Raw genomic sequence first — 16,170 nt, 5'->3', positions numbered from 1 at the left:
GTCTACTATTTACCGAGAGAGTTTTGGCTGCTATGAGAAGCCACGTACACGGTACTACAGGTTGACAAGGTAAGCAAAAATGCGGAGTCGCTTTGGTGAAAAGCGAAATACTCTAGGAGCGAAACTGTGACGTGTGTGCAAACCTAGACTATCATCGAAATATTTCTTCACATTTTATTATAATTGCATTTGTATTTTCAAATATAAAATTATCATATTAAAAAAAAAACCTCCACTAAAACCCGCTACTATATCTTGAAAATAACGTTAAATTCCAAGCTATCTGTAAGAAGTACTAGTTTAGGAACTAGACTATTCTGAAAATAGGTAGTCCTAGTCGAAAATAAATTGGCACTCCTGGATTTGAGGGAGATTAGACTGCTATTTCTATCAGGTCTGATAACATCGGAACTTCTTCGATAGGACGGAAATATAAAATCTCGCTACGCAGAGAAAAAAAAAACTATAAATATTAATCTAATTTAGAAATAAATAAAAGAAGAAAGAAATACATAACAAAAATCCAATCTAAAACAAAAATATTTCGCATCGAAATTTTACACATTTAAAAAATAATGTTTATTTTTGTCTTTCTCTCTCGAATCAACGAGATTTCCACGTTTCTGTTTTTCCCGTTGTTTTTCCGTCACTGTTTATTTATGTCGTTCTTAAACATCGACTTGATGGATGGTTGTTCTTATCGCTCCTAGCTCCTAGCAAGCAGCAGCACACGATCTATCTCAATCATATCAAATTCTATTTCCATTTTATCTCCATGTTGACAGTAGGAACATAGTGTGATAATTCAAAGAATTAGCAGGTGAGCCGACAACCACCCATCCCGGTGGAAGATGGCTGGACATCCTCGCATCAGCGACAAATATCATTATCTTAATCCAAATTTAAAAACCAATGTAAGCTTACACATTTTATGTTTTTACACATGTGTATATATATGTAGTTTGGCTTTTGTTTATTGAATTAAAAATCGTCAGTCGGTGTTTCTTGCATGACCTTTATGTAAACAGAAATATATAAATACGCACACATGGCTACGCGAAAGCGTCGTTTCCTTTCGGATGCTTCCGTGATTAGCGTTATAATTTAATTTAATGTAAAGAATAAAAAGTTTAGAATGGTACAACAATGCACTATAGAACAAGAAAATGGACTATATACCTGTTGAAATTTAGTTATCTATAGTCCGATGATATTTCGGAATTACAATTCCTTCAGATCTTCTTGGAGTTCCTGTTATAAACGGTACTATAGCAGAGACTCCATCTAAGAAGATCTTGTAATTCCGAAATATCATCGGACTATAGATAACTAAATTACAACAGGTATATAGTCAATTTTTTGTTTTATAGTGCATTGTTGTACCATTCTAAACTTTTTATTCTTTACAAACAATACACAATGCTTCAAGCGAACTACAGTACTCTCTTAATTTAATGTATTTTATTTCGTTATTTCTAAAGTGTGTGTGTTTTTTTAGCTCTAGATTATCCCAGACTCAGTCCTCGTCCAACAAACTTACGGTCAAAAGCGATCCAACCATGACCCACGCCCCCAATTTTTTTGCGGCGGAGTTTTGGAATAGCTGTTTCCCCGTCAAACGAAGTCCCGTGCCTCATAGAAGAGGAAAAGGGATCCGTAAGTAGGGAGCGGGGAGGGAATATAAAATACTGTAATGTTGGGATTTTTTTCTTTCTGTCTTAGAATCTTAATTTCCATTCTATGAAACAAAAATATTAAAATTAATGAAATGAATAAAAAAAAAGTATTCTTTTTCCGTTCTTATGAAGCATGGAACTTCGAGGAACATTCTATTCGACAACTTCGAAGAACGGACGTTCCACCCTCCCCCAATTGTTTTGAAATGTGCGACAGAAAAAAAGAGATAAAAATTTGGAAAATCCTTTGGGATAAGCCATTCTGAAAGTCCGCCCTTCGCATATTATTCATTTTTTTCCCCCAAGAAAATTAGGCTGCTATTCCTAGCATGTCGTGTAACCTTGTGAAATCCTTCTCGTTACCTCGTGTAAAAATGTGAATGTGTGTGTGTGTAGGTTGAGTTAAAGAATAGGAGTAAGAATTTCCAATTCCATCTCGGATGTCATGTCTATTATTTACTGTAATAAGAGTTATCTTCCCTTACATCTTGATCGAAAACATTTTCCTGGGGTGGTTTTTTTGCGATAAAACTATATTCTCATCGATTTCCCAATAACAAAAAAGACACCTGATCTCGATAAGATTTGAACTCTAAACACAGAGTACCTAACTCAACACTGCAGGTATTTTGTCAATTTACGAACCTGTGCCCCCCAGGTTCATTTTCACTTTGTACTTCCTTGAAGTTCTTGAAAATATGCATAAATGTCTTGTAATGATTTTCTCGCATTTATGAATACAAACCTTTGTAGAAGCTTCTTCGTTATTACCCAGCAGGTCAAAATTTAACAAAATAAATGGAGATAAAGGAAGAAAATATGAATAGGTGAATACATGTACAATATCTCTATTATTTCTTTACGTTTCAACATATTGTTTATCAAAGACTGGAAATATTTCCTTTTTTTACCCCACCCCATAAAATTGAATAAAAAAAAAAATAGACGTGGTGGAAAATTAATTTCCTACCATGTCTTATAATAATGAGAAAGTCATGAAAATTAAGAATTTCTGTTTAAAAAAATATTCATTTCTGTATTACGTATATTTTTGTCCCAGTTTACCTCACGTTAAATTTGGGACATGAATAATCATAATACAAAAATGAAGTTTTTTTAATAGAAATTCTTCATTTTTATGATTTTCTCATTATCATAAGACATGGTAGGAAATTACTTTTCCACCATGTCTAATATTTATAACAAAAAAAAAAAAAAAAATTATGTTGGGGTCTTTTCTCAAAATTTAAATGTTTCTTTGCGAAAACATTGCCATCGTCTGCCAGCATGAAAGTGATTTTGTCTTGATTCACACTTAATCACTTGTGTCACATTCGAGAGGAGAACTGTGTGATTTAGCAGCTCGCATTGCAACCCATGGTTTCTGGTTCAAACCCGCTGTGCAGCACCATGGGCGGCAAGTGACTCCTACTATATTTCTGGACTCACCAACGCCTTGTGAATGTATTTGGTAAACGGAGACTGTATGGAATCTCTCCATATATATATATATAATTATATATATATATATATATATATATATATATATATATATATACACACACATACATATATATATGGGTACAGGATGTCATAAACAGGGCAAAGAGTAAATAGGCAGCCAACAACTGATGAAGGGTCGTTCTTTATGTTACTTGTCCTGTTTTCCATTTGTTTTTCTCGTTTGCATATTCAACTTATTTGTTTTCATATTTCATGTGATGTCCGTTTGTGATGTCCTGTTATTATTCTATGAAATGAGACGCATTGGAACTACAACCAGGTCACAGTTGGTGCCATGAATATTTTGATACTCGTTAGTAAATGTTTAAGTGAAGTTCAGTCTTTGTGTGTTTTTGAATGGTTTATGTGTGAATTCTCTGCTCAAATTGCTTTACTTTCAACAAACTGTCCCAGATCAGGCCACTTGCCAGACAAGTACATCTCCAAACGTCTGTATTTAATCAAATCAGAGTGGCCAAAGATTGACAAATATACAGGGTGATTCAAAAGTTGCCATACATAGGAACAATTATTTTTTTTATAAGAAACAGTTTATAAAAACAGTTTTTAAAAAAAAATATTTAACAGGCTCTCTATATGATTACCATTGTTTTGAATACACATTGCAATACGTTTACCCCATTCATTGTGAACTCGTAATAGCACATCTGGTGATATGTTCCTTCAAATGATTTATGTCTTTTTATCTTTTTGCGATACCCCATGCCTTTCAAATGACCAAAAGATAGAAATCAAGAGGGGTCAGATCAGGGGATCTATAAGTTGTTTCTTAATAAAAAATAAAATTTTCCTATGTATGGAGACTTTTAAATTGCCCTGTATATTATATATATACATGTATGTATATCGCCACGATTGACCGCTAGCCACTAAAGCTTTTTTTATTCTCTCTCTGTTTATTTTCTTGTATTCTTTTCTGTTGAAGAGCGTAGATTTGAAACATAAGACTTTCTCACCTTCCCGAGTGTTAAACTAATAAGCCTGTTTGTTGTTCATACACCTGTCTTCGTCTTTTGTTTTTTTGTTAATTCTAACTATATATATACATACATATACACACTATTCAAGCGTGGCCAGTGCCAGTGCCGCTGGACTGGCATCCAAGCTGGTGGCATGTAAAAAGCACCATTTGATCATGGCTGATGCCAGTGCTGCCTGACTGGCTCCTGTGCTGGTGGCACATAAAAAGTACCCACTACACTCTTGGAGTGGTTGGTGTTACAAAGGGCATCCAGCTGTAGAAACCTTGCCAGATCAGATTGGAGTCTGGTGCAGCCACCTGGCTTGCCAGCCCTCAGTCAAACTGTCCAACCCATGCCAGCATGGAAAGCGGATGTTGTCTATGCTGGCATGGGCTGGACGGTTTGACCGGGCTGGCATGCTGGAAGGCTGCACTTTACTCCAGTCTGATTTGACATAGTTTTCTACGGCTGGATGCCCTTCCTTGTGAATGGATTTGGTAGACGGAAACTGAAAGAAGCCTGTCGTATATATATATATATATATATATATATATATATATATATGTGTGTGTGTGTGTGTGTCTGCGTTTTTCCCCCCACCATCGCTTGACAGCCGATGTTAGTGTGTTTATGTCCCTGTAACTTAGTGGTTCGACAAAAGAGACCAACAGAATAAGTCCTGAGGTGGATTTGTTTGACTAAAGGTGGTGCTCCAGCATGGCTGCAGACAAATAACTAAAACAAATAAAAGAATCTGTATGTGTTGTGTGTATGATTGAGTTTATGTTTTGCCGATGAATGTTGTCAAAGCCCGTAAAACCAGCGAATCCTCTGTGATGTCTGTTGTTCTGCACTGAGTCTCTTGAGATATTAGTTCTGCACTGAGTCTCTTGAGATATTAGTTCTGCACTGAGTCTCTTGAGATATTAGTTCTGCATCAAGTTATAGACACTCCCTTGCCGCTCTCCTCTTCAGAAATGCAGTGAACCAGTGATGGATCTGTTGGGAACCTGTAACCAACGACACTATTGCTTCACCCTTACAGAAAACAAAACAAAAATATACATAATAGAAAAAGCGAGCTTTATTCCAGCCATATTTGCACAAAGACAAATTTTGGTGCTTCACTGACCTTTGTCTGTTCAATACAACTGTCAACATAATCCAAATATAATTGAAACCATAGTGTCTCTTTCTTTCTCTCTTTTCCCCTCCATAGTCACATACCATCTTGCTTGTACAAGTTCAGTCGAGCCCAGATACTCGAACATATTCAGATTATGATAGTCTTGGTGAATGTCTAGAAGGTTAGTTAATGATTTTTTTTTTTGTTTTTTTTTTGTTTTTGAATATTGTCATTTACAAATTATTTCTCCAATTTAGTCTTGTTTCAGAAATACAAATCAAAACTGAATCCATGTTCTTTTCTTTCTTTTTTTTTTTCTCTTTAATCTTTTGAAAGGTGTTTGTAAAATTTACGAGGAGCATTTGAAGCGGAAAAACCCAAACTCTCCCACTGTGATTTATGATATTAACCAATTATTTGACTTCATCGATCGCTTAAATGACATCAACTGCCTGGTGTAAGTAGCCTTCTATCTAATCTGTCTGTCCATCTATATGAATGGTGAAGGTGTGTGGCTTAGTGGTTAGGGGCATTTGGCTTGCAATTGTAAAGTCGTGAGTTCAATTCCCGGCGATGTGTTGTGTCCTTGAGCAAGACACTTTATTTCACATTGCTCCAGTCCACTCAGCTGGCAAAAATGAGTAGTACCTGTATTTCAAAGGGCTGGCCTTGTCACACTCTGTGTCATGCTGAATCTCCCTGAGAACTACGTTAAGGGTACACGTGTCTGTGGAGTGCTCAGCCACTTGCATGTTAATTTCATGAGCAAGCTGTTCTGTTGATCAGATCAGCTGGGACCCTCGTCGTCGTAACCGACGGAGTGCTCCTTTATGGATGAATGCATGCATGTTTACAGGCATTCGTGGATGTGTCTGTGTGTACGTTTATCTAGGCAACGTATGGGGGTTATAAATGAGTTATAAATACTGCTAGGCATTTCCCCCTGTTTGTTAACGATTCTGCCAGCTCACCGCCTTAGAAAATAAGAATACTGGGAAGAAAATTAGTTGTCAGTGTTTTTGACTCGTGTTTGAATTGTGAGGAGGTCGAAGCTGATTGAATTTGTCAATGTTTTATTTCGTTGAGTCTTAAGAAGTAATAAATCCATATTCCAAAGATTTTATGCACCAACACAGTAACCAGTTTAATGGAAGGGAGAGAACTCCTCCATTATACGATAGAACAATTAAAAGAATTAGGAAGAAAATAAGTGCCCACGCGCGCACGCGCGCACACACACGCAGACACACACACACTTATATCGTTGTTATGTTAAACTGTCGGATGTCCAAATTTGGCAAAATGCGTTTTTTTTTCTCAATGTTTACATTTGCTTGCAATAGCCAGTCAGACTACTTTGCTTGTTGCAAATTAGTGACCGATGGTCACTTTGTTTACAATATATTGTTGGCTGAAACAAACGCTGGCTATCGCTCTGGCAGACAGAGGCTTGTGACTGAGGATGAGCCAAATAGCTTGAATCTGAGTCAATTTCATGATCCTGTTACCTGCTCGAGGTTGGTAGGGGCTCAGTCCTCCTGCTAACAACATATATTGTATATAACGGGTGCAGTGTCGCACCGATGACCAGCTGGCAGAAAGTCTGCCTGGGGTTAAACTAGTAGTAGCATGGAACAGCCACTTTGATGTAGTGACTGACTTTATTTATATATATATATATATATATATATATATATATATACAAGAAAAGGTGTAGTTACTAGTAAAATGACAATTAGCGCTAACAACACCGTCCGAGCGGGATCATTGCCAGAGCAACTGTCTGGCTTCCGTGATGGTGACACGTAAAAAACACCATTCGAGCGTGATCGTTACCAGCGTCGCCTTGCTGGCACTTGTTCCGGTGGCACGTGAAAAAAACATTCGAGCGAGGTCGTTGCCAGTGCCGCTGGACTGGTCCTCGTGCCGGTGGCACCTAAAAAGCACCCACTACACTCTTGGAGTGGTTGGCGTTAGGAAGGGCATCCAGCTGTAGAAACTCTGCCAGATCACATTGGAGCCTGGTGTAATCATCTGATTCGCCAGTCCTCAGTCAAATCGTCCAACCCATGCTAGCATGGAAAGCGGACGTTAAATGATGATGATAAAATGATTCATAGTATATATAAATTAATAAAATATAAAATATTTATTTATACATAAAAATAGGGGTGAGGGCGCTGAGGGTATTATGTAGCCATGAGGGGCGGTGACCCAAAAAGTTTGAGAACCTCTCGTTTAGAGCCTGACCTGGCTCTATACGATAGCGCTCACTGTGTGAAATTATTTCTTCAATGGGAAGCAACTCCTTTGAATATACATGCTAAGGTAGACAACTCCCGAATTTAGGCGCCTGCATGGCTGTGTGGTTAAGAAGTTTGCTTTTCAACCATATGGTTATAGGTTCATTCTCACAGCATGGCACCTTGGCCAACTGCCTCCTACTATAGCTCCTGGTCGACTAAAGCCGTGTGGATGGATTTGGTAGATAGAAACTGAAAGAAGCCCATCGTTTTTGTGTGTGTGTGTACCTACACTGACGAACAGTGTTGGTTTGGTGTGTGTGCGTGTGTGGACACATAACTCACTCGTCACAACGGCTTACTCGTCATAACTCACAACGGTTTTCTCGTCAAATAAACGTGATGAGCAGACACACATATCCTTAACATTGTTCTCGAGGAGATTCAGCATTGATACACAATGTGACAAGGCTGGCTCCTTTGGAGGTCGAAACTTATAGCGATTAAAAGGTATTATCTTTAGCTGATCGAACGACCACGAAGAATTTTTCGATTACGTGCGTCCGTTAAATCTAAGGGAGGTAACTTTATTAACCATTATTTTCCAAGGAAGGCAACTCTTCAATTTGCGTCGTGTTATATGGTTAGTGTGTGGATTCTTAATTTGGTTATCCCTAATCTGTCTAGCTGCGAAACCCGAAGAACAACATATTAAATATTCCTTTCCGATGTATTTTCAAGAAACATGTTGAAGAACCACAAAGATAACAACAATAATAGTCCTTTCTACCGAAGGCCTTGAAATTAGGGGCTAGTCGATTACAGAAATGTTAATATGATGGTATAAAATTTATTATCTCTCATCCAAATTCTTTTTGCTTTTATATTTTGTCATTGTTATTTTCTCCCCCTTTTTAAAAATATTTTGCAGATTTCAGAAAAGCACAAAAACCTACATCCCTCACAATCAAAGCTGGTTAAAGGAGCGTATCTATCATATGTTGAGAAAACAAGCTGGAAAATAAGGAAAAAGTGGACGTACATAGACGGCTGGATAGAGAGTGGAGAGAAAAAAAAGGAATTGTTTTTTCTCATGCACACGCCGCTTACTTTGGCAGGACACTAATATTTATGCAGTGGTGACTTCAACATTATTATTGCAGCACAAAATTCTGCACTGAGCTTTCTTCTTTCATTCCAAAGAAACATTGTTAGAATATTGTGATATACAGACAAAACATTTTATCAGGAAATTTATAAACAGTTTCTGAAGTTTAAAAAAAAAGAACGCAACAAATGCTTGCAGCAGAAGTCAGTATTATATTTTTAAAATAATTAGGTTGCTGTCTTGAAATTATTGAATCTCTGTCAAAATCTTGCCAAGGTTGACTTAGCCTTTTCTTGTCAGAGGATTGATTGTATAATTAGTAAGTGTACTGGACTCAGTTTGATTTTACTTATTGTATATACATCACTGCATGAAATTACTACTACTACTACTACTATTATTATTATTATTATTATTTGTCTTTGGTATAGAAACCTTATATCATTAGCACTCCAGAAATTTCGGGTAAAAAACCCCATCACCAATAGCAATAAACATTATTGATAGTGGTCACAGCACCAATACAACCATAGTTGCTACAAATAAATTTGTGACTGAGAAGATTGCTTGAACAGTCACTCTCCAACTGACAGCTACCAACACTAACAACAACAACAATCATCAGCAACAAGAGCTTAAACAACTTTACCAAGGAGCATCCATTACTTTGTGCAAAAGTAAAGGAGTCTGCTCTCATATTTGCACCATGGAAAAGCAGGTAGTGAAGGTGAAGGTGATGCATGTGCCACCAGAAATTGAAATCCTGTGGTTAGTGGCGGCAGTGTTGCCCGAAGGAGGGGAGATTCTGGAATTGAATCGATATCCTCGAACAATTTGGGGGTTTGGTATGGAACTACATATGCGGATCACACAGGAGGAACTGGAAAATCTTCCCGAGCGGATAATTCTGTCAACTGGACCCGAATTAGATGTTGAGGTGGAAGTAATATTTCCAAAGGTTCAGAATGGTGGGTAATGTCAATTTTAAAGGAGCCCATTGCCTGCAGCAAAAAAAAAGAGAGAGAGAAGGCCCATGTTGGCTGTCAGCACCAACTACAACAATAAATTCAATAACAACTGTTAACTAAACCATAGCTGGAATATCTTAAAAGGATTTAACCATCATAGACCCAAGAAACCTTACTGGTATGTCCTCTCCCTTGAAACAGCTCCAGCATGAACATTACATACACACACAAAAACAAAAACACATCTATGTTTTTACTTAACTCCAACATCTTACCAAGCAAAGTAAAGGTGTTAGAGGGAGTGGGGTGGGGTTTGTAGATCAATGGTGTCTAAGAATGAAAGAACGGACATAGTTGATCATTGCTCATGACCTGCAAAACTTGACTTGTGGTGGGAGAGAGAGAGAGAGAGAGAGAGAGAGAAAGAGAAAGGAACCAAAGAACCTACCAATAGCTACCCCACAATTACAATTATCTACATTATTTACATTTGACAGATATTTGTCCTCATCTTGTTTGTTAAATGTAAATAATGTACATAATTCCTCATCTCTTAAATATAGAACTGTACAATTACAAAAGCCTAAACAAGAATAACAGGTTAGTGTGGCCTAGGGTTATGGGCCCTCACTGAACATTTGGCCATTTGTAGGACAGAAACGGCAACTGAAAGAGGGGCATTTGCCTTTGATAATTGGTAGGAATTCTTAGACCTGTAGAATTCCTTGATTGGTTATAGTTGCCATTGAGACAACCATTGTTTCTGTATTGCATGTTATTTCATCAGGTCTTTGTCTCTCATTCTATGTAAATCCCTGTTGTTTTCTTATCCATTTTTGTAATGTACCCCCATTCATCATCCTTGTTTGAATAAAGAAATTGTTATTATTACAGTCTGAGTTCAAATGTTACTAGGGTCAACTTTTGCCTTTTGTCCTTTTTTGGGGGTTGATAAAGTACCAGTCAAGTAATGGCGTCGATATAACTGACTTATCTTTTCTTCTGAAATTGCTGGCCTTGTGCCAAAATTTGAAATTGGTCAACGCAGCAAGCTGGCAGAAACGTTAGCAGGCGAAATGCATGAAGTGTCATTGTTGGGCCCAAGGCCTAATGAAGAGCCCTCTATAGGAGCTAGCTTAAAAGCCGCCCTAGTGAGTTCCTATTCTGAAGGTAAAAGTAAGCAATTCCTCATATCTTCCATAATTGGTATTTTGACTTTTGTTCTAAGTAAAGATTGGTTTACAAAAATTATATAAAGCTTATAAACTTTCAGTATTAAACTTTCAAATTTGTCTTCGTACATTTGCTTTAAATATAGGCTTGATTCAGCAGACTCATGCATTGATTAAAATAGCAGTTATTATAAATATTAATTAGTATAATTTTGTTAGAATTAGTGAAGTATCGATCGAAGGAAGCACACAACGTTACTTAGTGAAGTTCCAATTGGAGGTAGTCATTTTACCAACCCATTTTTTCCTGATTTTTCGGTATTTTCGACAATTTTTTCAAATTTAAATTTTACAAACTCTATCATTACGAATTTTCTAAAAAAAAAGAACAAAACAAAAAACAAAACAAACAAAAAGAAACGGCATTTAATTATATATTTGTCAAACTTTCAGAATAGCTGTCTTGCGTAAATCGGAATGTCTCGGATTGATTTCGGCATTTTTCCACATTTCACAAGTATCCCACGTCTCAAAATATTCACGAGCGGACTTTCTTTAAAATAAAACTTTTTAATCTAAATGTTTCCAAATCTCTACCCCCACCCCATCATCGTATCTTTGGAACAGAAACCATCGCTACTTTTTTTGTTTTTGTTGATCGTTACCAACGTCGCCTTCCTGGCACGTGAAAAGACATTCGAGCGAGATCGTTGCCAGTGCCGATGGACTGGCTCCTGTGCACAGGTGACACGTAAAATACACCATTTCGAGCGTGGCCGACGCCAGTACCCGCCTGACTGGCCCTCGTGCCGGGGGCACGTAAAAGCACCCACTACACTCTCGGAGTGGTTGGCGTTAGGAAGGGCATCCAGCTGTAGAAACTCTGCCAAATCAGATTGGAGCCTGGTGTCGCCTCCTGGTCCACCAGTCCTCAGTCAAATCGTCCAACCCATGCTAGCATGGAAAGCGGACGTTAAACGACGGTGATGATGATGATGTTATTTTTCGTCATTCTTTTCTCCATGATGTCAGCGGATTAAATAATCTGAAGTGATTTCCGCTGGAGATTGAAACTGAAACGTCATTCTCGGATTTTCTTTTATTCTTTTATTTGTTTCAGTCATTTGACTGCGGCCATGCTGGAGCACCGCCTTCTAGTCGAAGGAATTGACCCCAAGACTTCATCTTTGTAAGCCTAGTACTTATTCTATCGGCCTCTTTTGCCGAATCGCTAAGCTACGGGGACGTAAACACATCAACATCGGTTGCCAAGCGAAGGTGGGGGGACAAACACAGACACACAAATACATATATATATATATATATATATATATATATATATATATATATATATATATGTGTGTGTGTGTGTGTGTGTGTGTGTGTATACAACGGGTTTCTTTCAGTTTCCGTATACCAAATCCACTCAAGGCTTTGGTCGGCCTGAGGCTATAGTAGAAGACACGCAAGGTGCCATGCAGTGGGAATGAACCCGGAACCATGTGGATGGAAAGCGAGCACGGTGCACCAGCATGGCCACAGTAGTCTAATGACTGAAACAAGACAGAGACAACTTTTAAAAATATAGCCTTTAAAAATAATTAAACTTGGAGTTAAAAATGTATAAAATATTTATGAGTTAAGGCCTCAAAAACATCATATTTTTATCTACGGTTTTAATTGCCAATAAAATCACCTTCAGACATCGTTTATTTTAAGAGACGGATCAAAAGCTACGATGATTATGTTAGTGAGTTTCTTTCTTTAACCACCCGACTCTTATTAGACATATAGTGTAGAGTATTCGTGGAGGCGCAATGGCCCAGTGGTTAGGGCAGCGGACTCGCGCTCATAGGATCGCGGTTTCGATTATTGAGGGAAAGCACTTAAAACTCCACTGCTGTACTATTTCACCACAACTTTCTCACACGCTTTCTTCCTGTTTCTGTTGTGCCTGTAATTCAAAGGGTCAGCCTTGTCACACTCTGTGTCACGCTGAATCACCCCGAGAACTACGTTAAGGGTACACGTGTCTGTGTTAATTTCACGAGCAGGTTGTTCTGTTGATTGGAAACGAAGGTGAGCAGTACGAAGCAAACTTCATACTACACAGCCACGCATGTGCCTCCCCCCTCTCTCTCTTTCTCTCTCCCTCTTTCTCTCTCTCTCTCTCTCTCTCTATATATATATATATATATATATATATATATATATATATATATATATAAATAAGATCTAAGTGAATAATAATAATAATAATAATGAATTCTGAGAACATGCTATATTGTCAAAACAGGTGTCTAAATGAATTCAATAATAGCACCATTGTCATCTAGTGAACGATATTTCGACATCTCGTGTCTCTTCAACATGTTCTAGTTGAAGAAGCGTATTGTAACCAGTGACGTGTATATAATTTTGACTCTATATCTTCTAGAGGAGTTACCTCAATCTTTTATGTATTAACCAAAATGAAGTAGATTGACAAAATTATTTTTTGAACCCGTTGAAGATACACAAGATGTCGAAATATCGTTCAGTAGAAGACAATGGCACTCTTCTTTTAATTTTGACTCTATATCTTCTGGAGGAGTTACCTCGATTCTTTATATAATAATAATAATAATAATAACAATACAGATCAATACGTATATCATTGTATCGACCTGATACTCGGATGTTGTTACGCGTCACTGGTTACAATGCGCTTCTTCACATTATTGTGGCTTTTGAATGAAGCCACCGCACTTGATTGGCGGGTAGTCAAACGTTCTCACCGAACGGGAACCCAGTCCGTCGCAGAGTAACCCGCTTATAGTTGTGTGTACTGGAGCAACATGAAATGAAATGTCTTGCTCAAGAACACAACGCACCGACTGTCTGGGGAATCGAAATCACGCTCATGCGATCGTGAGTGGAACGTCCTAACCAGTAGGCTACGCCTCGTCATACGAACACACACACACACACACACACACACACACACGTACGTACGCACACACACACACACACATTCAAAATTACGGTGAAAATAAGAACACAAAAGGCAGTGAAAACACGGTGTAATTATTAATCTAACGGTTAATGAAATAGTCCAAAGATGGCGCTTTGATTTTTCGAGTTGGAGCTTTTCTGCAAAAGTTAGGATGTTATGTAGAGAAGAAGTGTACAGGAAGGAAAGAAAATGGGAGAAAGAAAGAATCAGGCGTTGTTTTGTTTCAATTTATGTTGGAAATAACGGTCGAATGACCGGCAGTGAACCAGAAGGACTGAGGTGTCATACGTACAAGAGCACCAGGGGAGGTAATTTTCGTGTAACTATTACGTGTGCACTTGTGTATGTGCTTGTGAACGTGTATGCGGCTGTATGTGAGATTGCTTCACGTGCTATTATTAACATGTATGTATGTATGTCTGTATGTCTGTATGTATGTATATATGTATGTATGTATGTATGTATGTATGTATGCATGCTCATTTGTGTGTGTGTGAAGTTTAAACTTTGTGTGTGCAGGAACTAGAATGTATGTTGCCGAAATGCATGTGTGTTTGCGTGTGTATGTGTGTGGGTGTATGTGTATATATATGTGTGTGCGCGTGTTAAGTATGCTTTGATGGGTTGGTTGTGGTCGTATTACTGTTGATAGGTGGATGTGTGTATGTTTGAGTCCTTGCTGTGTGTATGTGTGTGCGTGTGTTTGTTTGTATGTGCGTGTGCGTGTGTATTTTTTGTTGTGTCTTTTATTTTAGTTGAGCCTTCTGTCTATTGCTATTTAGTGTGTATAACTGTGTGTATGTGTCTACTGTATATGTGTGAGTGCGTGTCTACTGTGTATGTATGTGTGTGTGAGTGTATCTGCTGTGTGTGTGTGCGTGTGCGTGTGTGTGTGTGTGTGTGTGTGTGTGTGAGCAGCTCAGTCATGTTAGAGCAGAGGAGGAATGAATGAAAGAAATAATGTTCATGATGATGGTGATGATGCTGATGTTGGTGGTGGTGGCGGCGGCGGCGGCGGTGGAGATGTGGGTAATGATGAGATTGATGATGATGATGATGATGATAGTGATAGAGTTTGATGATAATGAATGATAAATGATAATGAATGATGGAAATAATGATGATGATGATGATGATGATGACGACGACGACGATGACGATGATGATGATGATGATGATGAGGATGATGATGATGACGATGATGATGATGACGATGATGATGATGATGATGAGGATGATGATGATGACGATGATGATGATGACGATGATGATGAGGATGATGATGAGGATGATGATGAGGATGATGATGAGGATGATGAGGATGATGATGATGAGGATGATGACGATGATGATGATGAGGATAATGATGAGGATGATGATGAGGATGATGATGAGGATGATGATGATGATGATGATGATGAGGATGAGGATGAGGATGATGATGAGGATGATGAGGATGATGACGATGATGATGATGAGGATGATGATGAGGATGATAATGATGATGATGACGACGACGATGATGACGACCACGGCAATGACGGTGCTCACGAACGACGATGACGGGGTATGTTTGTACATTTATATAAAACTCTGCATATACCGTGTTGCCTGGATAGCCGGGAGAAAAAACAAACAAACAAAACAGCAACAACAACAACAACAACAAGAAAAGAACAACAAAGCAAACGAACAAAAAATCCAATTAACTGTAAATCGCTTTTCTTCTTCTTTCCATTTCACATGAGCGGGAACAGTCTTAAACAAGCGGAATTTACACAAGATTTAACTGTTGTTGTTGTTGTTGTTGTTGTTGTTGTTGCTGTTGTCGTTTTTGTTGTTTGTGTTGTTGTTGTTGTTGTCGATGCCGCTGTTGTTGATGTTGTTTACTTAATATAAATCGTCTGCCCTTTGTATGGATCATTTCCATCGACCATTATTATTTCTGACTTTCTGCTTGTCTGCCCGTTCACGGTGAAGTTTTTTTCTTTTTCCTTTTCGTTTTTTTTGTTTTCTTTTCCTTTGATCAAATGTTAAAGACACAAATAAATAAATAAAATAAAAATAAAACAAAAATAAAATAAAAATAAAAATAAAATAGATAAACAAATGAAAAACGAAACGAAATCAAAACTTAAACTTTAAGAATTTTTTAAAATATGTCTAGAGAACTACTACTACTACTACTACTACTACTACTACTACTACTACTACCACCACCACCACCACCACCACCACCACCACCAGTACATGCGATAGATTACTGTACTGCCAAGCAGAGAGACTGAACTACGAACAGCGTGATTGTGAAGTATACATACGATAGATTTCTGTACTGCCGAGCAAAGAAATCGAACAACGAACAACGTGACTGCGAAGTACATGTGAAAGATTTC

At 37.9% G+C, this 16,170-nt stretch overlaps 1 protein-coding gene across 2 annotated transcripts; it reads left to right on the top strand.

Moving 5' to 3' along the window:
- The first annotated feature begins 617 nt into the window (after nucleotides 1–617).
- LOC106877178 (enhancer of rudimentary homolog) lies at nucleotides 618–10,500 on the top strand. Of its 2 annotated transcripts, none has more exons than XM_014926012.3 (4): nucleotides 618–914; nucleotides 5,382–5,469; nucleotides 5,625–5,745; nucleotides 8,463–10,500. In XM_014926012.3, the coding sequence occupies exons 1-4, from the start codon at nucleotides 852–854 to the stop codon at nucleotides 8,554–8,556; spliced, it is 366 nt and encodes a 121-aa protein (XP_014781498.1). In that variant the 5' UTR covers nucleotides 618–851; the 3' UTR covers nucleotides 8,557–10,500. The 2 variants fall into 2 exon arrangements, with proteins under 2 accessions (XP_014781498.1, XP_052827407.1); XM_052971447.2 differs by lacking the exon at nucleotides 618–914 and adding an exon at nucleotides 3,289–3,492.
- Nucleotides 10,501–16,170: the final 5,670 nt, after the last annotated feature.

Source organism: Octopus bimaculoides, chromosome 11, assembly GCF_046866305.1.
Source record: "Octopus bimaculoides isolate indiv1 chromosome 11, ASM4686630v1, whole genome shotgun sequence".
NCBI lineage: Eukaryota > Metazoa > Mollusca > Cephalopoda > Octopoda > Octopodidae > Octopus > Octopus bimaculoides.
The sequence above is the reverse complement of the archived record's forward strand: the minus strand, read 5'-3'. Positions and strand labels throughout refer to the sequence as shown.

Excerpts from the sequence above, each read along its gene's own strand:
- LOC106877178 (XM_014926012.3), top strand. The coding sequence starts at position 852 with ATGGCTGGACATCCTCGCATCAGCGACAAATATCATTATCTTAATCCA. Across the intron at positions 5,470-5,624 it reads TCTTGGTGAATGTCTAGAAG|GTGTTTGTAAAATTTACGAG; the intron begins GTTAGTTAATGA and ends ATCTTTTGAAAG. Across the intron at positions 5,746-8,462 it reads AATGACATCAACTGCCTGGT|ATTTCAGAAAAGCACAAAAA; the intron begins GTAAGTAGCCTT and ends AATATTTTGCAG.